Source organism: Lissotriton helveticus, chromosome 12 (genome assembly GCF_964261635.1).
Source record: "Lissotriton helveticus chromosome 12, aLisHel1.1, whole genome shotgun sequence".
NCBI lineage: Eukaryota > Metazoa > Chordata > Amphibia > Caudata > Salamandridae > Lissotriton > Lissotriton helveticus.
The window spans coordinates 38,983,823-39,008,816 of record NC_136073.1 but is presented as its reverse complement, the minus strand read 5'-3'; the positions used below and the strand labels follow the sequence as shown (position 1 = coordinate 39,008,816).

The window sequence follows — 24,994 nt, the reverse complement described above, 5'->3', positions numbered from 1 at the left end:
GTGACATCATACTTTGTGTGTGTACTTTTGGATTTCTACAAATGTAAAATTACCTTTAACAAATTGAGAATGTGTGACACTCGGTGTTACATATCATAAATTAACGTGTATTTGTAAAGCCTTATTTTTACCCAACTCAATAGTTCTCATTTTATCAGCCTCGGAAGTATGAAAGGCTGAGTGGACCCGACGGGATTTGAAGTGACTATGAGGCCGAACACAGGTCACTACAGTGGACCCATTAATCCACTAAGTAATTGTCAACATTAAAAAAAGAAGCAGACAAAGGAGGGACCCAGGCACTGGTCCTGTTAGATCTACTGTGTCAAAGACCACAGATAAATCAGGACATCTTAATCGAACATGTCAGTGCCACAGGTGTGCAGGGATCTAAATTAGACTGGATAAAGTACTTCCTTTCTGGCTGCTCACAATCGGTTGTTCTCACCCCATGTTCCTCGTCAAAGGTAGGGCTTAACTTTCAAAGTACCACAGGCATCATCTCTGTCCCTCCATCTTTTCAACATTTATATCTGGCCACTGGTCCGCACATTAGAGGGACAGGGGGTGAAGATATACAACTTTGCCGGTGATATGCAGTTGCTTTTCAACATTGATGAGAACAGAATCCCCAGAATTCTTCTGAAACACCATGCTGTACATCTATGACTGGATGAATTGTAATCAGCTAAAGTTGAATTCAGAGGAGACTGAAATGGTAATGACTAAAAACAAACTACAGAGCTGAAACCTTCCAAAAAAGCAGTCAGGAACCTGGGGGTCATTATAGATGAAGAGCTATCTATGAAACCTCAGATAAGTGCAGTAACCTCATCTTGCTTTTTTTATGTCAAGAAAATATTTCACTCTTGAAGCTATTACTCAGATTATAATTGCCTTGTTCATGTCCTGCATCGACTATGCAAACTCACTCTATCCGGTACTTCCTAAGGGACGGAGTCAGAAGTGGACGCTGATTCACAACCAGGCTGGTCTGGTGCCAGCCTAGGCACTGTCGCACTACACCTTTGATGGCAATATTACACTGGCTGCCTGTCGCCCAGAGGACCTTATTTAAAAGGTGCATTGTTTTTAAATCTCGTCATGGCAAAAATCCTACCTTTGTGACCTTCAGAATCGAGAACTGTACCCCGAACGTATCCTTAGATCAGCTCATCAAAATCTGCTTGTGGTTCCCAAGTACAATAAAAAGAGACTGGGAGGCACAAGGTTTGCCGTGACTGCTCCAAACATATGGAGTTATTTTCCCCCATACATTAGAGACAACTTCCTACACGAGCTTCAGGACCTCACTAAAAACGTGCCTCTTGTTGAGTAAAGGCACGGTAGTCCGGAATAGTTTTCTGTAGGTTTATTACCTCACGTTCTCGGCCCAAATTCAACAGGTTTCCGCTGGCTGTTTTAGTAAATTGAAAAATCTCAGTAAATTCTTACATTTGCTACCAGAAGATTGCCTTAAATCTGTAGTCCATGCCACTGTTACATCTAGGCTGGACTACGCAAACGGCTTATATCTTGGCCTCCCCAAATATGCGATTAGACGCTTGCAGATGGTGCAGAATGCGGCTGCGAGACTGATTAGACGTATTCCCTTTCGGCATCATGTCTCTCCGCACCTACAGAATCTGCACTGGCTCTTAGTAGCAACAAGAATAGAATTTAAGCGACTGACCCCAGCTTACCGCGCACTGAAGGGAAAATGTCCCAGTTATGTCAATTCAAGACTTTGCTGCTACAAGCAGGTTCGTTCTTTGCGATCGAACACTCAGAACCTGCTCCATGTTCCCCACTTTGCGAAAGCCCGGCTGGGTGGAAGAGCCTTTTCCCCTAGAACAGTCAACATGTGGAACGCGACTCAGAGTACAACATAAGCATACCACCATTCCAACATCTCTTTAGACTAGCTTATGTATAAGCTCAGAGTCCTGTGCGTCTTCTGCCTCAGCGCCGTGAAACCTTTTTGGTGTACGAGCGTTTTAGAAATACTTGTTAACAGAACATAACTAAGACACCAGACCAGGCTATATCCATGCAAGACAAAGTACTGTTGCATCCCTGCCTACTACTTGCACTTCAGTTCAGACTTCACCATGGATGCATTGTGCTAAAACCCTTTAAAGCTTATGCTTTCATCTTTTGGTGTTTTGTATACTGGAGCTAGGGACAATCAGTTCAGCTGGGCTTCCCTTTCAATCACTCTCGGACTGCATCTTTGCCTTTGATCCTGTACAATACTCTGCTGCCTTTGAATCTTTGTGCTATACAAATATCATGAACACACATACATACATACATTCTCCCTATTAGTGCACAAGAAAACCAGAACCGCTTCTCTCCAATTTCACCTTCAGGTGCTGCCCTGTAAGATGCAAGGTCTAAGCACAGAGTACACTAGAGGTCATATTTTCAAGAGGAAGTGTGAACATATTCTCTATCCGATAGTACACCACCACCTCCCAGTGCTGTGTTCATCACTCTGAGAGTTCCTCTTTGTGGCATTTGATTCTATCCCTAATGTCTTTCTTATATGTTGATGTTGACTTGTCTCTTGTGCAGATCAATTACATGCTAGTCCATTTCTTGTTCTCAGATTTCTAGGTGAGATTTTATCTCAGCAGTAGGGGAAGAACAGATGTGGGTGACGTACCTTTAAATATAAACTCCGCCTCCTTGCAGTTGTGATGCAGCCATTCCAGGAAGCAGCGCTCCTTCAGCGACAGGTTGTGGTGGCTTTCTGTGAAGTCCCACAGTAGGATGTCTTGGAACGTATTGCTCTCTTCTTTGACCAGTGCCATGTGGCCCCGACTCGGAACTGTGGCCATCAAGAACAGAGGCTTGACCTGGTAGCCCGACACGTCTCTATCCACTGCCCAGGTCTGACGGAGGGCCGATCTCCTGTCGCTCGATGCCGGGTGGGACTTCATGGCCAGCAGCAGCAGTGGTTTCCCGCCAGGGGAGTGGCAGTACCCAGGCTTGTCCACCAACAGGGTGCAGTTGTAGCTCTGAAGGTGTGGGAACTCTGCCTCGTACTGGGTGAAGTTGAGGTGGTAGGTGGAAAAGTCATCCTTCAGCGTAAAGGAGTGTCGTTGAGGTCTGGAACTGATGTCTTTATGGCGGACATCATGCAGATTGCTTAACATAAGGACCCAGAGGGCAGACACTGCGATAACAAAGAGACCAGCAAAGGACAATCTCCTGCCCCATATCTTCATCTTCTTCAGAATCTGTTCACCTGTTGACAAGAAAACACACATGGTTACTTTCCAAAAGCCCATCAGAATGGCATTCATTTTTGATGTAGTTACAAAACTCTGATGCTGATGCTTGAGCTATCATCTTTAAATACTACACTTCCTAGACTAGTTGTTTTCTGGGTGTCTGATAAAATTAAAACAGTGTCAATATCACTAATAACTCTGGACCCAAACAAGGCAGTTGTCGCATTGATGAAAAGCATCTGTCAACCAAACAAATTCATTCAAAGGTGAGAATAGGAGCACATTTTTCCAGAATTCTTATTCTCCTAACCAACTTAAGCCAGACTTTTTGTTTTAAGTAGAAAAAGATGATTCATTTCTTCAGACATTGCACCAAATTAGGACATCGTCTGCAGTGCAATCTAAGAGTCTCTATCTGCTGCAGGACTGGAGGGCATGATTTCCAGGATTTCGTTTGGAAATAATGGTGCGTGGCACGATTTGATGCTTATAGTGGGGGGAATAGACGGTCCAATAATGAAATCAGAAGGCCAGTATGGCTGGGTCAGAGTGAGCAGCATGCACCAAGTAGGAGGACGAGAGTGTGGGTACCTCAGTGATCCACAAAATGTTATGTTATATGTTATGTTATGTTATAAAGGCTTTTATAACGCGCTCTATTACTAAGAAAGTATCCACAGAAGGTAGACCTGAGAAGGAAGAAAATGTAAGATAAGGAATAAGGAGGTACTGCGACCACCCTTAGCAGTATGGGGACCTTCTCTGGCATGATGTGGGCAATCTCTGTCAGATATTCACTAACCCAGAAGTATTGGGGTCCCACTCGGAAAGATGGTGCCTTTCATTTGTATCAGGGTGGTCACTCCATGCAGGATGCCTTCTTCCCAGGAATCAACCCATGGGCATGAGAACCAATCTCGGTCTATGTGGAACACTAGTGTTTGATAAAAATGTCAAGTCGATATATGGAGAACAAATACATATTTGCCAAAGATGAAAAGCTTGTAGGTGAGGGCATGCATAGTGTCATTTCTGAAAATGATGAATTAATATGATATGTTGGAACCTGGGATGTCAGGTCACCTAGGGTAGCCTGGCCTAGGGTAAGACACAAATACTAGAGGCACATGTGTGAAGGTTGCAAACCACCCAGCAGTAAATGAACGCAATAACACACAAAAAGGACACCACACCATTGTTGGAAAAATACGAGCTTGTTTATAAAAATATTTCTTGCTCTTATGTCTTTAGAAATCACCGCTTAGTACATACAGTTGTCATGAAATTATTAATAATAATACTTTCAGAAGTGCTAACTTATTTCATTATCAGCATCAATAGTACATTACAATAGACTCCAAAATTGGTTAGGTTTAACTTCTATGAGACTCTACAACTTTCATCTCAGTACAATAGTTCAGAGAGGCAGTGTCTGCACTTGGCTAGACAAGTTTTACCCTTTTACCCCCTCCTTTCCAGAGATGTCAAAAGTAAGGGGAGGCATTAGTATCAAGAAACACAGTTACCAAAGAGAAACTTCCTGCTTTGAAGCTTAAGACTTATGGGTTTCCTTTATATAGCTGGATCGCCTTCCCCAGGGCCAGCCTAATCCTCAGGTAGCCAAGTGATAGTCTGAGTTCTTTGATAGAGACTCTATAGCCTCCCACGTCCCCCACTCAACCTCCTTACTTCTTTACTGTTGGGCCACCTTCTCATGGGCCGGTGACTCTGCCTGGCGTGAGGAAAAACAACACCAAACTTTACAGGCACTCGTGATGGGCCCCCGCCCCTTCTCCTCTGCTCGTTACCGCTCCTCTGTGTTGGAGCTCAAGCAGGGAAAGGGGTTCCAGGAGCGGAGAAGCACCGGTACCTGCTTCCTGCCCGCTTCCTCGACGTTCTTCCTTTCGCCGGTCCGGGACGTCTCTCTCACCGCGGTGCAACTGCGCAAGTGCGGGAGACTAGCGGCACCAGGCGGGAGTCGGCCCGATCACCTGACGCTAGCAGCGTCTCCTACACGGGCCTGCTCACTTCCAGGCCCCTCCTTCCAGGGATAACTGCAATTACTTGGGGCATGTGCGATGGCGCCTTTTGTCAGTGTCTAGCCCCCACCTTCTCCTCACAACAGTGGCGCTACCACAGCAACGCGACCGGAGTCCCCAGGGTCCCGCACACGGCTGAGACGGCGTTGCCTCAAGGAAACCGGCACCCCTCTCCTTTCTCCAACTCACAAGGGAAACAGGGGATTTGCCGACTGCACGTCCGGTAAGGGCCCTCAGGGACACAAGGGCATTAGCCTTCCCTAATTCCCAGGGAGATGGGAAACAGCGCTAGATCTCCTCACTCATCAGCTCCCACTTCCTATCCCTACCAAGGTCCTATTATCACACAGTGCTGGACGGAGGCTGGTGATAGGGGATGAGGAACACTCTTCCAAAGTCTCTTCAACTGGGCAGAGGACTGCGCTCCACAGCGCCACAGTCTCCTTCTCCTTCTCACACCCCTATCTTCCAAACTAGAGGTTGGTCAGGCGCCCAGGGTCTCCAGGAATCCCATGTAGCGGGGACAAGTCAAGTAACCCAAGGGAGGAAGGGTGGTGAATCAATAGGTCAACCCTCTGATTATCCTACCCCCACCTTCTGCTACAGCCTATCCTCCAGCTGACTCTCTCTGGTTAGACAAAATGGCTGACCAGCATTCCGCCTTTTATAGGCTGACCCTCAGAAGTCCAGAAGGGACCAGAAGGTTCTGGAACGCCCTATTCTACTCTATGGGACAGGTTCTGGGTATGACAGTTGGGACAGTTGGTAGCCACCATTTTGTGACTCCAGCTATTTCCCTGTCAGAAAAGGCCTCTAGGCCTGAGGTGAAAAACTATGAGGGGGGAAAAGAACACCTATCCCCTTGACCAACGCCTAGAAAAAGCTAGTGGACACAAAAAGTAATAAAGGTATGAGGGGCAAAAAGGGGACAAAATAAATAATGAATTGGGAGGACTACGCAAAAAGCCAGACAGGTCTAACACGATAGGTAATGTTTTTTTTCCTTAAAAGGAAGAGCTAGCATTTGGGGACTTAAAGAGTGCCTTTTCAGAAAATGAACAGGACATTTTTTGCAGAAAATTTGTATATTTGTTCAAGTGATGAAATAACATTTATCAGAGATGCGCTAATTTCCAAAACCTATGACTTTTTTGAATAACATTTCAACTTCTATGTAGTTTTGTGGAGGCTACTAGGTTTTATTTACAGGAGAATTCCTACCAAATGTTGATTGCAGGAAGCAAATATCCCAGTGAAGATGCACTTTAAACAGTGCAATTCACGAGCAGAAAAAGTGTTTGTGGAAACATTCTTCTACAAATGGATTTCTGCAGAAATTTGCATCTCTAGGAATTTGCACCTGCAGGAAAACTTCGTATAGGCAAATGAGTATATTTTCATAACATGGCAAGGAGATGTTTGCTGAAAATAGCCCCAGCATTGTCTATTTACTTCCAAGCTGCTATTTCAGTGTATGTGGTTCCTCCTTCATGGAAGGTTGCAGAAATTGTTCACATCTACGACAAAGCCAACCCCCAGCTCGCTTAAGTCCCATCACCCAGCGCGAGACATCACAAAATAATTTGGAGATGGATCCTCAACCTTTTACAAATCTGGTTAAGCTACAACAAAGTCCTTTCATTGGCCCACACCTTTTTTTTGTGAAGATGAAAATGCATGGCCATGTTATTTATCATCACAAGTAAATAGGTCAACCTCAGATAGAGTCACCTGGAGTGCTTTGTGGAGATCTCGGACAGGCCAAAGTGAACTCAAAGACAATTGCTCAATGCTTTGCGGAATGGTGGTCATGTTGGCTTCAGACAAGGCGCATGTGAGTTCACTGATCCCTGTTCTACAGTGGCAGAGCTAGGATGAGGTGTGTCTACATCTTACTTTGCTCAATATCCTCTTTAATGACTTACCCAATAAACGCGAAGTTGGATTTTAGCCCAGGCCGCCATAGAAAGGACACCATGCGATTGTCTTGGCATTCGTAGACAGAACCAATGTATTGGTTTGTATCACGCTTGTTATCTATACATTAATGCTTGCTTTCTTTATTTGCAACTTAAAAAATAAAGTGATACTCAATTGTCTAACAACCAAGGTTATAGTCACAGGGCCAAAACATTAATTTACTTCGGTACCGCGTTTTCTAAAGTGCTACAATGTCCGCTGGTGGTCACTTCGAAGCACTCGGCAGCAAGGGTGCATAAATTGAACAGTACAGTAGAGTGCTGTGATGTGGTTAAGTAAGCGTGTAGCAAAAATCAGTAGTTAATAGTCCACTCATGGTAAATCCTGCCCTACTCAAGGGGTATTGAATTTTGACCATTTTGGAATAAGGTGTAGTGTGTATTGATCATAGACCTATCAACTGGCTATGTTTGGGGTATTTTAATTAATCAACAGTTTTGGGGGTTTGGGTGGAATCCCCTTCTGCAGCCCTAGTTATATGTAGAGTGATGTGTGGAGGCACTCTAATGTATGTAGGTAAATTATGGAGACAACCTGGGGTGCCCAACTGGTCACAGCTGAAGACTTCTTCCTGAGAACTTTCATTTCATTGGTTAGGGTCACTCCTTTGACCCCTGCAGGTTGGCGTTGGCCCACGATGACGCTCGTCAAGTGATGGTATGAATCGTCTCCTTTTCCAGGTTAGGCTCCTGATCAGTCCCCAGGCTGGGTATTAAGACCGGAGTTCTCTTCCAGGATGTTATTATATTGAGCTAGAACTTAAGACCCTTCATGTAAGCTGCTGCAGGGAGTCCCCAGAGTGTCTGAGTGGTGCATTTATTGGGTTCTACATTTTTGGGTCATCAAACCTTTCGATACTATTTGAGGACCTGTCTACACCGAAATCCCTTGTTGCGTTGTATCACTTGTTTGTGTAATGACACCAATACATTTTGGAGGCTTGCTCAACTAGTAGTATTATTCATCTATTCATTTGTTCTTTCATGATGGATCCCCCCAATTGCACACGCAATGCCTTGATCACTGAAACCATTAGCCATTTAAAAAAAATGTTTTTTAATATCTATTTGTGATGTGTGAAGATGTTTGCAGAGAGCACGGTCTATCTTCCTCAGACTTCTAGGCGCAAGGGAGAAGCGAAACACAGACAAGCACAACAGACCGGTCATTCCATTCAGTGGTACTCTGGTGCTTGGTCTCAAAAACAGTTTTCAGGAATTTGTGAAACTTTAAGGATCATCCATCGGTCCTCAATGCGGAGGCAAGCCATTCTAAGAGTTTCTTGGTACCAGTGAGAAGGCAGGGCCACCATGTCTCCCAATCTTTATTCTTGTGTTACTGCTACTAAGTCCATTGTGCCATTCTTCAGACCATAGAGATGCCACATGAAGCTTGGGAGGTCTGGACAGAGGGTGGAATGTGCATTATTTAAGAGAGAAGTGGAAAGCAGGAGTTGAGGAGAGATGGGGCTCTGAAGGGTTAAACATCTAACGCCATGTGATGAATGCACTAAGCCTGGATCTTATGGATCTCATCAGCCTCTACCAGCTGAAGGTACAAGAGTCAATGATCTGGTGTAGGTTACTGAGTAACATGCAGTAGCCTGGACCTCTGTGTAATATGCATTAGCCTGGACCTCTGTGTAACATGCATTAGCCTGGACCTCTGTGTAGCATGCATTAGCCTGGACCTCTGTGTAGCATGCATTAGCCTGGCCCTCTGTGTAGCATGCATTAGCCTGGACCTCTGTGTAGCATGCATTAGCCTGGACCTCTGTGTAGCATGCATTAGCCTGGACCTCTGTGTAGCATGCATTAGCCTGGACCTCTGTGTAGCATGCATTAGCCTGGACCTCTGTGTAGCATGCATTAGCCTGGACCTCTGTGTAGCATGCATTAGCCTGGACCTCTGTGTAGCATGCATTAGCCTGGACCTCTGTGTAGCATGCATTAGCCTGGACCTCTGTGTAGCATGCATTAACCTAGACCTCTGTGTAGCATGCATTAGCATGGACCTCTGTCTAACATGCATTAGTCTGAACCTCTGTCTAACATGCATGAGCCTGGACCTCTGTATACCATGTATTAGCCTGGACCTCTGTATACCATGTATTAGCCTGGACCTCGGAACAGCATGCATTAGCCAGGCCATCTCTATAGCCGGTATCAGCCAGGACTTCTGTAGCATGCTTTAACCAGGAGTTATAAACCCCATTAAAGAGCCAGGAATAGCGAATGGCTCTAGCAGCCAAGAGTTCGGCCTAACTTGAATTAACACGACCTGAAGACTGGATTATATTTGGGGAGAGGAGTTGGTCTAACAGCTAGGGCGGTCGACCTCGAATCTGGAGAACTGAGTTTGAGTCTCGGCAATGACGCTGAACATTCTGTGATTCTGGGTAAATCACTTAATCTCCCCGTGCCTAACAAAAATGAATGTGTACTCATGTAATGCAACTGGTGCTATGTCAAGCACGCTGATACCCAATTCGGGTCAAGTTTGCGCTATATAAAACTCTGCAAAAAAATAAATAAAATAAAGGGAATCCACGTCTTCCCAGGTAACCTGGTGCTTCTACTTCAGGAGCAACACGATACCGAGCGGCAACTGACGAGGAGGCAGGATGTAATCTCTAAAGACTTATTAGCAGCTAGTCTGCAGTCATAAACAAGCCCTGTTATCTTTGCTTACTTTGGTCTAGATAGCGCGAAGGCCACCACAGCCTGGGGCTTCCGCTGTGAAGAGAGAGAAGAATCCCTTCAATGGTTTTTAAGTGAAAAAAACCTCAGTGAGTGACGGACACCATCAAACTCGAGACCTGAGCCGCTCTGTTGGGTCTGCAGTAGGCCTGAGAAGAAGTTTGATTAGCCCGGTTTAACTGGAGTAATTTTGGTAATTCTGCTTTACTCTTTGACGCAGAATTTTGATAATTACGCGATTACACCTGCTAGTGTAGTTAAGTAAAATTTGAGGGGAAAAAATCCTACACATTTAGTGAGCGCACGTGGCCGCTCGCCATTTGTGTTCTGCTGCATTTAGCGCAGTTTCTTAGCACAAAATACATCTGCATGTCCTTTTTGCTGAGAAAATAGTGCTAAATGCCGGTAGTAAGTTGGGGGAAAATCCTACCTGAAGAGCACATTTGGAAACAGCGAGCGGCTGCGCAAGCTCGCTATTCGTATTCCGTAGCATACAGTGGTAATTGTTTTTAAAAAAAGTTTAATAAGCTTTATTAACATATAAATTCAGTATACAACATCGGGCGATACCAGAACAATACTTAAGAAAAAGACCAACAAGTTTACAGAGAATGCCGTAAAACACAGCAGAAAGCCATTTAGAATTTTAGGGTTTATAAGGAGAAAAGGGGGGGGGAAAGAGGGAAGTTAAGGTAAACTCTGCAGCTGAAGATCAAGTGGCAATGTCTATACATCAAAAACAGGTAGGAATATAATTGATACATTTCATATAAAAAAATCTTTAAAATATTAAATGTCTAAAAAAGAAAGAAGGCAAAGAAGTGAAATAGAGAAATTATGGAGGTAGGAAATTCTCAGAACGATCACGGGATACCTGAGTAATAGAGATCTTATTTCAATAAACATTTAGGGGCAACCAAAATAGATCTCTATTTAGTTGCGGATAACAACAAGAAGCAAAAGCAGTGTCCAACCAATGATAATGACTTATATAGTTCCACCACAATTTGATTGAGAGTTTGTTTGCACATTTCCAATGAAGGGTAATCTGTTGAAAGGCTAAGACTAGCATGCGGTCAAACAGCCCTTGTTTGTGAGACAATAACTCAAGTGAATTGGATAGACTTCCCATAAAGAGAAGGATATTTGATATGGGGATATGTAAATCACAAATAGTCGAAAGCCTAGCCCAAATTTGTGACCAGAAAAAAGTTACGGGGGGACATGAAAAATGGAGGTGACATAGATCAGCCAATGAGTGATCACAAGACCAACAGGTCTTATTATCAAAGTGAGTTAAATTGGCTATGGAAATAAAAAATAATCTGTGATGTAGAAAAAACATAGATTGAGTAGTAGATACAGATCTAGAAATTGTTAACGATCTGATCCAGATCTTGCTCCAGACGTCAGTGCCCCATACACAGTCCATATCAGACTCCCATGCAAGTTCCACCTTAGTCTTAGTGCGCTTCGGATCAGCGGAGTTAAAACATTTATCTCGAGAGATTAGCTTTGGTTGACAATGGGGTCTTAATTTGCAAGTGTGTTTAAAAAGAGGAAGAGATGTGAGATTGGTTTGGGCTGTAAAAGCTAAGATTTGTGGGAAAGCGGAAGGGGAAAGTAAGCAGAACGCCACCTAACACTGGTGAATACTCTTTCCTGTTCCAGTCTCTGTACTCGGAGATCTATTACTCTATCGTCGATACTCATAACGACCCAGTCCTTGGACACTCGGTACACGAATTAATCCTTGGAAGGACAGGACGCCCTTGGAATTTGGAATACGCCCAGTGTGGCTTACTTTACACAGTTGCAGGCTTTGGACTTGGAATTATCCTTCCATATACCTACACGTCAATTTTGTGATAACTCAATGCCCTGACGAAGTCGTTTGGTCTTGATGACCGTGACGAAACACGTGTTGGCAGCGGTTGTTTGTGTACGTGGGAACTGGATTCTACAAAAGATTGAAAAACTAAAGAAGAATAAAGAAAAAATTTGAAACAACTTGGACTTGATATTTCAAACTGATATATTCTGTTTGAGCTCAGGATCAAATGTTCATGATTTACTCTGGGCAATAGCTCGCTTAATCTTCCCGACGGCCCCCAGCGCCTAGAGACCCTTACGGGTGATTGTGCGCTTTACAAATGTGGACTTTTACTTTTTGTAATAATGGGGAGATAGAAGATTCTGGGTTGGATATAAAAAGTAAGATGTCTGCATAAGCAGAAAGCTTCAAATGATGATCTCCAAAGGAGATAAAGGGCTACCTTGCCTGACACCACGGCGAAGCGTAAAGCGATTAGAAACAAGACCATTAACTATAGGAGAGGCAGTAGGTGTGGTATAAAGTAATGAAACCAGAGAGATACATTTAGGTCCAAATTTATGTCAATGGAGTTTTTTAAATAAGAAAGACCAATCAACTCTATCGAAGGCCTTTTCTGCATCAATGAATATCGCAGCTAAGGAATAAGATAGAGTGGACGCTTTTTTCAGAACATTGAAGAATAATCGAGAGTTATCAGATGGTAATCTACCCTTGACAAAACCACACTGCTCTGGGCCAATTAAATAAAGTAAAAATGATTCCAGACAAAAAGCCAGTAATTTTGCAAAGTTTTTATAATCCACATTTATCAAGGATATAGGGCTAGATGTAGGTAAAGCATATTTACCGACCCTTAAATACCGAATTTTACCGATTCGGTATTTAAAAGTCGGTAAATATGAAGGGGGGAGATGTAGGGAAATCCAGATGTTTATTTACCGAATCGGTAAAAGTCGGTATTTACCGATTCGGTAAATACCGACCTGTAATGCTCCATTCATTCCTATGGGCTTTGAAGCCCATAGGAATGAATGGGGCATTACAGGTCGGTATTTACCGATCGGTAAATACAGATTTTTGGCAAGGGTGCAGGGGGTGTCACTTTGACACCCTCTAGCACCCCCAAAAAAGGTTCGGGGGCCATATGGCAGGCATACCTGCCCTAAGGGCAGGTCTGCCTGTCATATGGCACAGGTGTGCATGCGCACATTTGCATGCACACCTGAATCGGTATTTCACCATCAAATTGAATTTGATGGTAAAATACCGATTTCTAAGGCCTTGTGGGACTCATAAGAGTCCCACCTACATATCGATTTTACAGATTCTGTAAATATACCGGTCAGTAAATTTACCGACCGGTATATTTACAGATTCTGTAAAATTACCTATCGGTAAATTTACAGAACGGTAAATTTACCGATTCTGCCCCCTACATCTCAAATGCCTTTTACCGGTCGGTAACGGCCGAATTCGGCCGTTACCGACCGGTAAAAGCCTACCTACATCTGGCCCATAGAGTGCTATTTCTTAGCGCAAAATGCATCCAGAGCATTTTCGTGCTAAGAAATAGCACTAAACGCAGAATTGCTCTTCTTGTGTAATGAAAGCATAATCTTGTGGAATTGTTGGGTAATTCCATGTGATTGCATCCGTTACGTCCACCCCTAGTCTGCAGGCAGATGAAGGGAGCAGGAGGAATCTGCGCTGGGGCCATCAGCTCTCCACAGTGCTCACTACTTTTCTATTGATCTGTTAGTCCTCTCTGTGTGCCTCGATCTTTGTTTGAGATCGAACACTGTTGTGCTGTCCTCTTATACACTCACTCCCCTTGTAGGTCAGTAAATGCTGGTTTGCTGTTGATGTTACCTGCCTTTAGTGTCAGTGTGCGGTTACATGTGCTACCGCCTTCATGTGACAGGTGGTAGTACTAGTTCACCTGTCATAAGTTTCTATTTCTGATACATACGCTTCAACCGGTCAAGCGCCTGGATACTGTGCTTTATAAATCCTGATTGATTGATTGAATCTGTTGCCTCAAAAAACGTGGGGGAAGTCATAGGTTTAAGAGGATTAAACACTTTTTTGGCGGGTGATATAGGTTTGAGAAGTGGATGACTCCATTAAAATCTATGGAGGTATTTTTCAGGTCAAGCGGGTGAACAGAAGTAAAAAGTTGGCAATACCTTCCAAAAGCAGGTGACGTGTCAGGTACCTGCAGCTTAGTGTGTTCTTTTATCTGAATACCGACTCTTCCACGGAGCACCTCTATATCCTGACCTGCAGCGCGCACTTGTATCCTAGTACCTAGACAGCCACAGATCGCACCGCTATCATGACTTGCAGTGTCTGCTCGTACCCTAGTGCTAAGACACCCACAGGATGCACCCCTATCCCAACTTGTAGTGTGTGCTCATACTCTAGTGCTGGGAAATCCACTGACCGCACTACTATACTGACTTGCAGTGCATGCTCGTATCTTAGGGCAGAGACCTCCACAGACCGCACCCCTATCCTGACTTGCAATGCGTGCTCGCACCCTAGTGCTGAGACATCCACAGAACGCACCCGCCCTGACTTGCAGTGTCTGCACGTACCCTAGTGCCGAGACATCCACAGATTGCACTCATATCCCAACTTGCAGTGCGTGCTCGTACCCTAGTGCTGAGACATCCACAGATGGCACCTCTGTCCTGACTTGCAGTGTCTGCTCATACGATCTTGTTCCTGACCTTCAGTGCTCTTGCGGCTGACCCTCCAAACTCCCTGGGATCCTTGCTTATTCGCCATGTGCCCAGTAGAACCCTCAGATCATCTGAGATGAATCGGTTGGTGGTTCCCCGGGTCAGGAAGGTCTGATGGGGCAGCAGAGCTTTTTCCATCGTTGCCCCCAGGCTTTGGAATTCACTTCCATTGGAGATTAAAGCCCAACCGTCCCTCTCCCTTTTTAAAAAAGCGCTCAAAACCTGGTTTTTCATCAAGGCCTACCAGTAATAGAACACACCTGCTCCAGCTAGTTTTTGGTTAGGCGCCTTGATGCCCTTTTGAGCTTAGTAGCGCTATATACATTTGTTTTCATTCATTCATTCATTCATTCATAACCTAGTGCAACGACAGTGTCTGCTCGTATCCTTTTCGCCCTAAGTGGGATGGGTATGCCTAGACGTGGGTCCCTTGCTCACTGTGCCACTGGATTCAAGCTAGCCTGGCTTAAGAAGGGTGACATACCCTGAAACCGGTCCCAGGATGCTTGTTTCCGGTCCAGGGAGGACCTGGCTTGGCAGTTCGGTCTGGACTGTTCCCACGAGGCACAGGGTCAAGACTGATTTGCATATGGCTGGGTCCAAACTGGGATGGTGTAGTGGGCAAAAGAACGATGGATTTAACCCAGATCTTTTGACTGGGGGAGAATGATTGCATTGTGAGCATTCCGTCCATCATTTGTTTGCTGTGAGTCTTTCAAAATCGCATCACTAGGCACCAGTGTTTCGGCATTCCTCCCTCATCAGTAGAGAATATTTATAGGTTGCTAGACATGCTGCCAAATTTTCTCAGGTAAAATCCACTCATAGCGTGCCTGCATTCCAAAGCTCGCCAGCTTGGGGGCGGCTCACGAGAGCCTTTTATCAGTGAAAGTGGGTAGGAACGCACTGCTTGCATGTAACAGCGCCATTACCCTATAGTGTCTTGATCGTTGTAGTTCCGTTTTGCACACAAAATTCATATTATATTTCCCTTTCTTCAGCTTTTTCAGTTCTTATCCACTTTCACTGAGCTTCAGTTAGATGCTGGACATCACGTTCTGGGTGAATTGAGGGCAGGATTTGAGTCGCTGATTGTTGGTTGACGAGATTTAGAGGTAGTTGAATCATCTTCGTATTGATGGTTCTTTATGTTCTAGTCGCTGATTATGGATCCAAGGGTTCCACGTAGAGATTAAAGATTTGGGGACAGGATGGAACCCTGAAGTACTCCACAGCAGACGGGGAGTTTCTGGGATATTGTGGCTCCTATAGGTACGGGTTGATGGTGATTGGAGAGGTGGAAGGTGAACCACTGCCGGTCTGTCTCAGAGAAGTCCATGTGCGTTTCCGTGTGTGGATGAGTGCTTGATGTCCGAGAGTTTCGGTGAGAATGAGCAGCATCAGAAGCCAGGAGTTTTTCCGGGTTTTGGTGAGCCTGGTGCTGTTCACCAATTGAAGAGTGGTTGTATCTTTGCTGTGTAGCCATTGGAGGCTGCAGTGGTCATCTTGTAGAAGATTGTTGTTGCCGGGCTGCTCCTGTGCTTGGTTCGAAACTGCTTTTTCAGTATTGTTTCCCACGAACGATAGGAGGGTGATGGGGTAGAACTAGGCGAGCTCTTCTGGGCCAGCCTCATGAACAGAATGGAAATGGGCAGTTCAGATGGAAGTAGCATTTAATAAATTAAATTACTACACTTTATACAAAAAATACCTGTGCAAAGGCACAGGCCCAAATTAGCACTAAACAGCATCAGTAATAGGGGTGGGCGTTACTCATGTCATTTGCTGTAACTTAATTATGCAAAATAAGGAGCATAATCCTACATTTAGTTAATGCATTTTGAACTACAAAAATATTGCTAAAGCCAACAAAACACATACAGTAGCAGCTTCCCGCGCTCGGTTCCTGCGCTCTTGCAATACGCATTTGTGTCCCAAATTATTCAACATAATTGTGTAATTTTCTGTAAATTGCCTTTACAAAATTAGTGCGAAATTACAACAATTACTTCGAATTTTGCCCAGGACTAAATCAGAAAGAGTCCATTGAGGAACCTGAAGACAAACCACAACCCAGCTCAATGAAGACTTATTTAGGGAAAGGACCTCATAGACACAAGTTGGGGCCAAGGGTCATAATCGCACTGGAGCACCCACTCTTTTATTGAGTAACTTTCCGGTCATTAACATTAACCCTCCCTACCCACATATGGCAGACCCAAGACCTACTCGCCTTCAGAAGACTCCTCAAGACCTGGCTCTTCGAGCAGTAGCAGCACCCCCCCCAACCCCCCTCCCCTCAGCGCCTTGGGACCCTCACAGGTAAGTAGCGCGCTTTACAAGTACTCTAATTGATTGATTTTACATCCAAATAGCGCCCCAATTTTTTTTTTTATAATGAAGCAATTGTAAAACAATAAAGGGTTCTGCTCAGCATCCTTTAGGTGACGAGAAGGGAGTTAATGCTTGCAAACCACTATAGCCTTATAGCCTGCCGTAGAGGACTATACCGGCTATTAAAGGTCCTCTCCAGCGTTAAAGGCCCCGAGCCGAAGGCGAGGGCCTTTAACAAGGGAGAGGGACTTTAATAGCGGTATTGCCCATCTACGAAGGGCTATAAGGCTATTAGAACATTCTGTCACTAGAGGACAGAATGTCTAACAAAAAAAACAAAGCCTTTTGGAAGTGTGAGGGGATTGGAATTCCCTCAGGCTCCCTGAAGCCTTTGTTCACAGCCAGAGCTGTGAACAAAGAAACATTGGAATGTTGGAGCTCCGGGCTTATACCAGCCATTATAAGCCCGGAGCACTCCATTGTTTTCAATGGAGCTCCCAACATTCCAATGTTCTAATTTGTATTAAGCTTCCTAGATTGAAGTTGCAAAAAAAAAAAAACTCTGTAGCGCGTGCTCAACCTTCTAAGACATCTTACTGTCTGATGCTGCCACAAACGCATCTCCCCCCTTAGGGTGCACCGCACCATTGCTGCAAACTGCTTCCCTGTGCGGTAGAATCAGTCAGAGAGGATTACCCAAGCTGTATTTAATATTTAGGTCTATAAAGTTTATGCTTAGGTGGTTAATTTGTAAAAAAAAATAAGTGCAGAGGTTCTCGTCAGGAGGCAGCTTGCACCGCCGCCTAAAACAGAACCAGCTACTAACCATGAAAATGGGGCGAGGATGTGGTGTAATGGCCAGAACTGTCGACTTCGGAGGTAGGGAACCAGGCTAGAGTGTCAGCGGCTCCACGTTCTGTGATTCTGGGCAAATCACTTAATTTCCCCGTGAACAAATAATTATTGTTAATATTAAAGATATAACTGTTGCTCAGTGGTGCGCATAAAAAGCGCTGGTGTTGATTAAGTGCTTGTGCTGAGCACCAGAAACCACTGGCTCAAATTAAGCACTGACTGTATACAAAACAAACTTGCATAAAAAGGTCATAATTAACTCCTAAATAAACCCTGAAGACAAAAACAGTAAAGACAGCTTTGGGCCTATACAAATACATCCATTCACACAAGATACTCCGCTGTGAAGGAGCAGCAGATAAAAGAGGAAGATGGCTGCTGGGTGGAGACTTCCACAGACTATAGTGACATTCTGGAATTGTAAACATGGTGAGTGTTTCACTTGAAAGTGCTGCAAGGAGTTGGCAATAAAAGGCTTACACCGAATGCTAGCCTCTGGTCTGGACATGAATCAGCCCTCCTGTGGGCCACACCCGGGAAGGAATACAAGGTTTGGTTTCTTTCCAATTAAAGGTAACTGTAAAGATCCAACTCGAGGCCATGAAGGCAGCAATAAATACAGGAGCACAATCAAGGTGTGGAAATACCAAAGAGGGCCTGCATGGCCAACACACACGAACAAAAAAGCGTCACCTCAGCAAGGCGTTTAAAGGAATAATGAGCCTATCGAACAATGCAAACGAGTCCACACTTGAGCAAGTGCATTCCAGAGAGTGAGGAAAGGGGCAGTGAAAGGGCAGAGCGCCGCAGGAAAACCACCAGGCTCCACAGCCAACATCTCGACTGTGGGACACTGATCCAGGGGATAGTTCAGCAGAGGCACATTTAGGGTGGAAGCGCACAGGTTTGAACCCACCGGGCCTGCTCCCCTCTAACTCATCATAAGAGATGAGTTTATTAGGAGCAAACATTAGAAACAGAAGAACATGCAGCCTCCAGCTGCAATTCGGTCAAGACAGGACAAACGCAGAAAGTTGCTGCCAGCTGGAACTTTAGGGCGTCCTCCGGGTCTTACGTCACACGTTCTGTGACATCACCGAATTATGGCTACTAAGACACAAGGAGTCTGATCAGATCACTACTGTCGGAGGAAAGAGAATTCACAAGAAAAGACTAAAGACGAAAGAGAAGTTGAAAATGACATTTATTACTGAGCATTCCTACATCAGAACGCTGTAAAATAGAGGCAAATCTACCAAATGCATTTGAGGTCGCAAAGACCACTATTTATAAACTTTCCAGCTTTGAGACTCCAAAATGAAAAGTCAAAATCTATCAATAGGTTTGTGACTCGAAAAGTGAACTTTGTGACGCTTTGTGAATGGCAAGGTGAGGGGGGAGGGGCATGAAAGGAGCCTTTCCCTCCCAACCCCAGTTGAATGCATCAATCGTTTGCAGGGACAATGGAGGTCAGACACCACTGATCAGACCCGACCGGTGAAACAAGACAGTATGGATTTGCAAGGTGGAAGCTGTCCCTGGCAGACAGCGCCCCCTGAAGGACAAGCTCCCCACGAAACGATGAAGCATCCCCTAAGGCACACATAGAGGATGCTGGTCTGCTCCCTTATAGATGCACAACCAAGAAATGCCCAAGGTACACACAGGCATTGCTGGGCGGCGCAACTACAAGAGAGTAGCCCATGAACGCCAGATCTACGTTTACCATCTGCACACACAGGCATTGCAGGGTTAATCATCTACAAGGGAGCAGCCCATGAACGCCAGATCTAGGTTCATCATCTGCATCCTCAAAAGGCACACACAGGCATTGCTGGGTTGTGCATCTACAAGAGAGCAGCCCAGCATCCTCTAAGGCACACACGGGCATTGCTGGGCGGTGCATCTACAAGGGAGCAGCTCAGCATCCTCCAAGGCACACACAGGCATTGCTGGGTTGTGCATCTACAAGAGAGCAGCCCAGCATCCTCTAAGGCACACACAGGCATTGCTGGGTTGTGCATCTACAAGAGAGTAGCTCAGCATCCTCTACGGCACACACGGGCATTGCTGGGTTGTGCATCTACAAGAGAGTAGCTCAGCATCCTCTACGGCACACACGGGCATTGCTGGGTTGTGCATCTACAAGAGAGTAGCTCAGCATCCTCTACGGCACACACGGGCATTGCTGGGTTGTGCATCTACAAGAGAGCAGCTCAGCATCCTCTACGGCACACACGGGCATTGCTGGGTTGTGCATCTACAAGAGAGCAGCTCAGCATCCTCCAAGGCACACATGGGCATTGCTGGGTTGTGCATCTACAAGGGAGCAACTCAGCATCCTCCAAGGCACACACGGGCATTGCTGGGCGGTGCATCTACAAGAGAGCAGCCCAGCATCCTCCAAGGCACACACGGGCATTGCTGGGCGGTGCATCTACAAGAGAGCAGCCCAGCATCCTCTAAGACACACACGGGCATTGCTGGGTTGTGCATCTACAAGAGAGCAGCCCAGCATCCTCTACGGCACACACGGGCATTGCTGGGCGGTGCATCTACAAGAGAGCAGCCCAGCATCCTCCAAGGCACACACGGGCATTGCTGGGTTGTGCATCTACAAGAGAGCAGCTCAGCATCCTCCAAGGCACACACGGGCATTGCTGGGCGGTGCATCTACAAGGGAGCAGCCCATGAACGACAGATCTAGGTTCATCATCTGCATCCTCTAAGGCACACACAGGCATTGCTGGGCGGTGCATCTACAAGAGAGCAGCTCAGCATCCTCCAAGGCACACACGGGCATTGCTGGGCGGTGCATCTACAAGAGAGCAGCCCAGCATCCTCCAAGGCACACACAGGCATTGCTGGGGGGTGCATCTACAAGAGAGCAGCCCAGCATCCTCTAAGGCACACACAGGCATTGCTGGGCGGTGCATCTACAAGAGAGCAGCCCAGCATCCTCCAAGGTACACACAGGCATTGCTGGGCGGCGCATCTACAAGGGAGCAGCCCATGAACACCAGATCTAGGGTCACCATCTGTATCCTCTAAGGCACACACAGGCATTTCAGGGTTGTGGGTCTACCAGGGAGCAGCCCATGAACGCCAGATCTAGGGTCACCATCTGCATCCTCTAAGACACACACAGGCATTGCAGGGTTAATCATCTACGAGGGAGCAACCTATGAACGCCAGATCTAGGTTCATCATCTGCATCCTCTACGGCACACACGGGCATTGCTGGGCGGTGCTTCTACAAGAGAGCAGCCCAGCATCCTCCAAGGCACACACGGGCATTGCTGGGTTGTGCTTCTACAAGAGAGCAGCCCAGCATCCTCTAAGGCACACACGGGCATTGCTGGGCGGTGCTTCTACAAGAGAGCAGCCCAGCATCCTCCAAGGCACACACGGGCATTGCTGGGTTGTGCTTCTACAAGAGAGCAGCCCAGCATCCTCTAAGGCACACACAGGCATTGCTGGGCGGTGCATCTACAAGGGAGCAGCCCATGAACGCCAGATCTAGGTTCATCATCTGCATCCTCAAAAGGCACACACAGGCATTGCTGGGTTGTGCATCTACAAGAGAGCAGCCCAGCATCCTCTAAGGCACACACGGGCATTGCTGGGCGGTGCATCTACAAGGGAGCAGCTCAGCATCCTCCAAGGCACACACAGGCATTGCTGGGCGGTGCATCTACAAGGGAGCAGCCCAGCATCCTCTAAGGCACACACGGGCATTGCTGGGCGGTGCATCTACAAGGGAGCAGCTCAGCATCCTCCAAGGCACACACAGGCATTGCTGGGCGGTGCATCTACAAGGGAGCAGCCCATGAACGCCAGATCTAGGTTCATCATCTGCATCCTCAAAAGGCACACACGGGCATTGCTGGGCGGTGCATCTACAAGGGAGCAGCCCAGCATCCTCTAAGGCACACACGGGCATTGCTGGGCGGTGCATCTACAAGGGAGCAGCTCAGCATCCTCCAAGGCACACACAGGCATTGCTGGGCGGTGCATCTACAAGGGAGCAGCCCATGAACGCCAGATCTAGGTTCATCATCTGCATCCTCAAAAGGCACACACGGGCATTGCTGGGCGGTGCATCTACAAGGGAACAACTCAGCATCTTCTAAGGCACACACGGGCATTGCAGGGTTAATCATCTACGAGGGAGCAGCCCATGAATGCCAGATCTAGGGTCACCATCTGCATCCACTAAGGCACAAAGGCATTGCTGGGCGGTGCATCTACAAGGGAACAACTCAGCATCTTCTAAGGCACACACAGGCATTGCTGGGTTAATCATCTACGAGGGAGCAGCCCATGAATGCCAGATCTAGGTTCATCATCTGCATCCTCTAAGGCACACACGGGCATTGCTGGGCGGTGCATCTACAAGAGAGCAGCCCAGCATCCTCTAAGGCACACACGGGCATTGCTGGGCGGTGCATCTACAAGGGAGCAGCTCAGCATCCTCTACGGCACACACAGGTATTGCTGGGCGGTGCATCTACAAGAGAGCAGCTCAGCATCCTCCAAGGCACACACAGGCATTGCTGGGTTGTGCATCTACAAGAGAGCAGCTCATGAACACCAGATCTAGGGTCACCATCTGCATCCTCTAAGACACACACAGGCATTGCTGGGTTAATCATCTACGAGGGAGCAGCCCATGAACACCAGATCTAGGGTCACCATCTACATCCTCTAAGGCACACACAGGCATTGCTGGGTTGTGCATCTACAAGGGAGCAGCTCAGCATCCTCCAAGGCACACACGGGCATTGCTGGGTTGTGCATCTACAAGGGAGCAGCTCAGCATCCTCCAAGGCACACACGGGCATTGCTGGGTTGTGCATCTACAAGGGAGCAGCCCATGAACGCCAGATCTGGGTTCACCATCTCTATCCTCTAAGGCACACACAGGCATTGCTGGGCGGTGCATCTACAAGGGAGCAGCCCAGCATCCTCTAAGGCACACACAGGCATTGCTGGGCGGTGCATCTACAAGGGAGCATCCCATGAATGCAAGATCTAGGTTCATCATCTGCATCCTCTAAGGCACACACGGGCATTGCTGGGCGGTGCACCTACAAGAGAGCAGCCCATGAACACCAGATGTAGCTTCACCATCTGCATCTTCTTGGAGACTCGTCAGATCCCACCCCCTTCTGCCTATCTGCATGCGTCAGAACCTGTTCTTAAAAGGACATGTGACCTGCCTGCTCATTTATGACCGGGCTCCACTTCCAAGCCCGCTGATTAGTATCTTGATACATCAAGCTTGCACAGGCCCTAATGTGCCACAATTAATTGGGAGGAAAATATTTGTTTGTTCACAAAAGCATTGGAAGAGCCAATAGGTCTCGCTTTTGGGACCTTGTAAGTGTTTAGCCAGAGCTATTGGCTTTGTCAATGTGTTTGAGCTGTCTTGTACAGCAGCATGCCTGCTGTGCAGCATGTTGAAAAGTTATAATAAAGTTTAGAAAGGCACTAACCCCCCTCCCACACACCAGTAGTAGCTAAAAAAAATAAATATCGGTTTTGTGAGGTATGTATATTTAAACCTTTTAAAGTTTTTCCAAACAACAAAATATATTAAGTTTAGAAAAACGAAAAGATAAGGCCTGCAAAGTGACCCCCCGAAACAGGATTTAAGGCACAATTTGTAATTGGCACAGATGCCCTAAGGCAAAAGTATGTACTTTACAAAAGAAAGTAAAACGAGAGTTGGAGCTATTGGTCTTGTAAATGTAAATGTCTTTTACCAATATGTTATCGTGTGGAGGGGAGTGGATGTGTGGTGTGTAGTGGAATTATGTGGTTTGGATTGGAATGGTTAGTTGTGGGGTTGTCTGGCGTAGATTTGAGTGAGTGTAGTGGATTTGTGTAGAGGAATTATGTGCAAAGTAATTATGTGGTGTTGAGGGTGTTGGAATTATGTGGAGTGGTATTGTGTGTCATGGAGTGTAAATATGTTGAATGGTATTTTGTGTCGTGGATTGTTATGTAGTGGAGATCAATTATGTGGTGTGCTGTTGCCAATTCCATTTGACCAGAGAGGAATGAAGCAACGTGATTAATGGCCCCTAATTGACTCTACAGTGAATACACCAGTGCATCAAAAGGTCAGGCACCACACACACACACACAACTAGAAATCCTATACGCTTTGGGACGTAAATATATTTTGTTTGGCATTGGCAGTTTACTTCAGGGTCAAGGAGTAAAACGGTGCCATAATGCAGATTGCAGTTTCGGTATATGCAAAAACACCAGAAGGAGTATAACCCTGAAGAAATCAGCAGAGAAATCCGTGAGATACGACAGGACTGAAAAAAAAAGAAAAGAAGTCTTCCTTTAAAAAAAAAAAAAAAAAAACCTCACTCGCCACTTAGTTGGTGTCATGCTTCATCATAGGGGTCCCACCTGAGTAACCGAATGTTACCCGGGTGTGCTTCAACACCCGATTTACAGTGGAGCTGGTTATTCACAATGAAAGTTCAGGTGAGGGAAAAGTGTAGACCACTTTTGTACAGATACCACAGGCCATTATAGCCTTTTCTAGGTATCACACAGGGGTTTTAATCTTGTCTTATTGTGCCACATTCATTATTAGGGAGTAGAATAAAGACATTTTTAAACTCACTTTTCACTCACCTGCACTTTCATTGTGAATAATCAGCTCCACTGTAAATCAGGTGTGGAGGCACACCCGGGTAACATTCGGTTACTCGGGTGGGACCCCTATGATGAAGCATATCACCAACTAGGTTGGTGAGTGAGGGTTTTTAGGTTTCGGCTACCGTCGCACTTCGTAAGCAGTGGGCGGAGCCGAAATCTTATGTGTATAGTTTGGGGGCCTGAACACGCCCCTCTTCTCCATTGGCTGGCCTCGTAAATGCTGGCCAGCCATTGGAGGAGAGGAGCGTCACTCAGTTCAGGGCCCGCCTTGACGCGATTCGGGGGCGTTTCTGGGTCTTTTTTTAAGTCCCGCCCTCTCCTCTTCCCAGTGGCTGGAATTTTACCTTCCAGCCAATGGGAAGGGGAGAGCACGCAAACACGCCCCCAATCGACCTGTTGCTCTGTTCCAGACTTGTTAAACTACGTCAGCGCTAAAGAATTAACGTAAATAGGTAACAATATTTGATTTTTAGACTGTAAATTGATGCGTTGGTCCTCCACACGATAAACTGCGATGATTTAGTTTCGTGAAAATGTGTTAATGCTTAGTTGATACAGCGTTCCCCAAAAGCACCAGAATCGA

At 46.1% G+C, this 24,994-nt stretch overlaps 1 protein-coding gene across 5 annotated transcripts in view; it reads right to left on the bottom strand.

Moving 5' to 3' along the window:
- The window catches only part of LOC144798526 (beta-1,3-galactosyltransferase 5-like), a 255,786-nt gene that overhangs the window by 43,174 nt on the left and 187,618 nt on the right, over window positions 1–24,994 (bottom strand). For all 5 annotated transcript variants that reach the window (XM_078669450.1, XM_078669449.1, XM_078669451.1 and 2 more), the window contains exon 2: window positions 2,669–3,253. In XM_078669450.1, coding sequence (XP_078525576.1) covers window positions 2,669–3,233 — 565 coding nt within the window. In that variant the 5' untranslated portion in view covers window positions 3,234–3,253. The remainder of the gene's footprint in view (window positions 1–2,668; window positions 3,254–24,994) is intronic.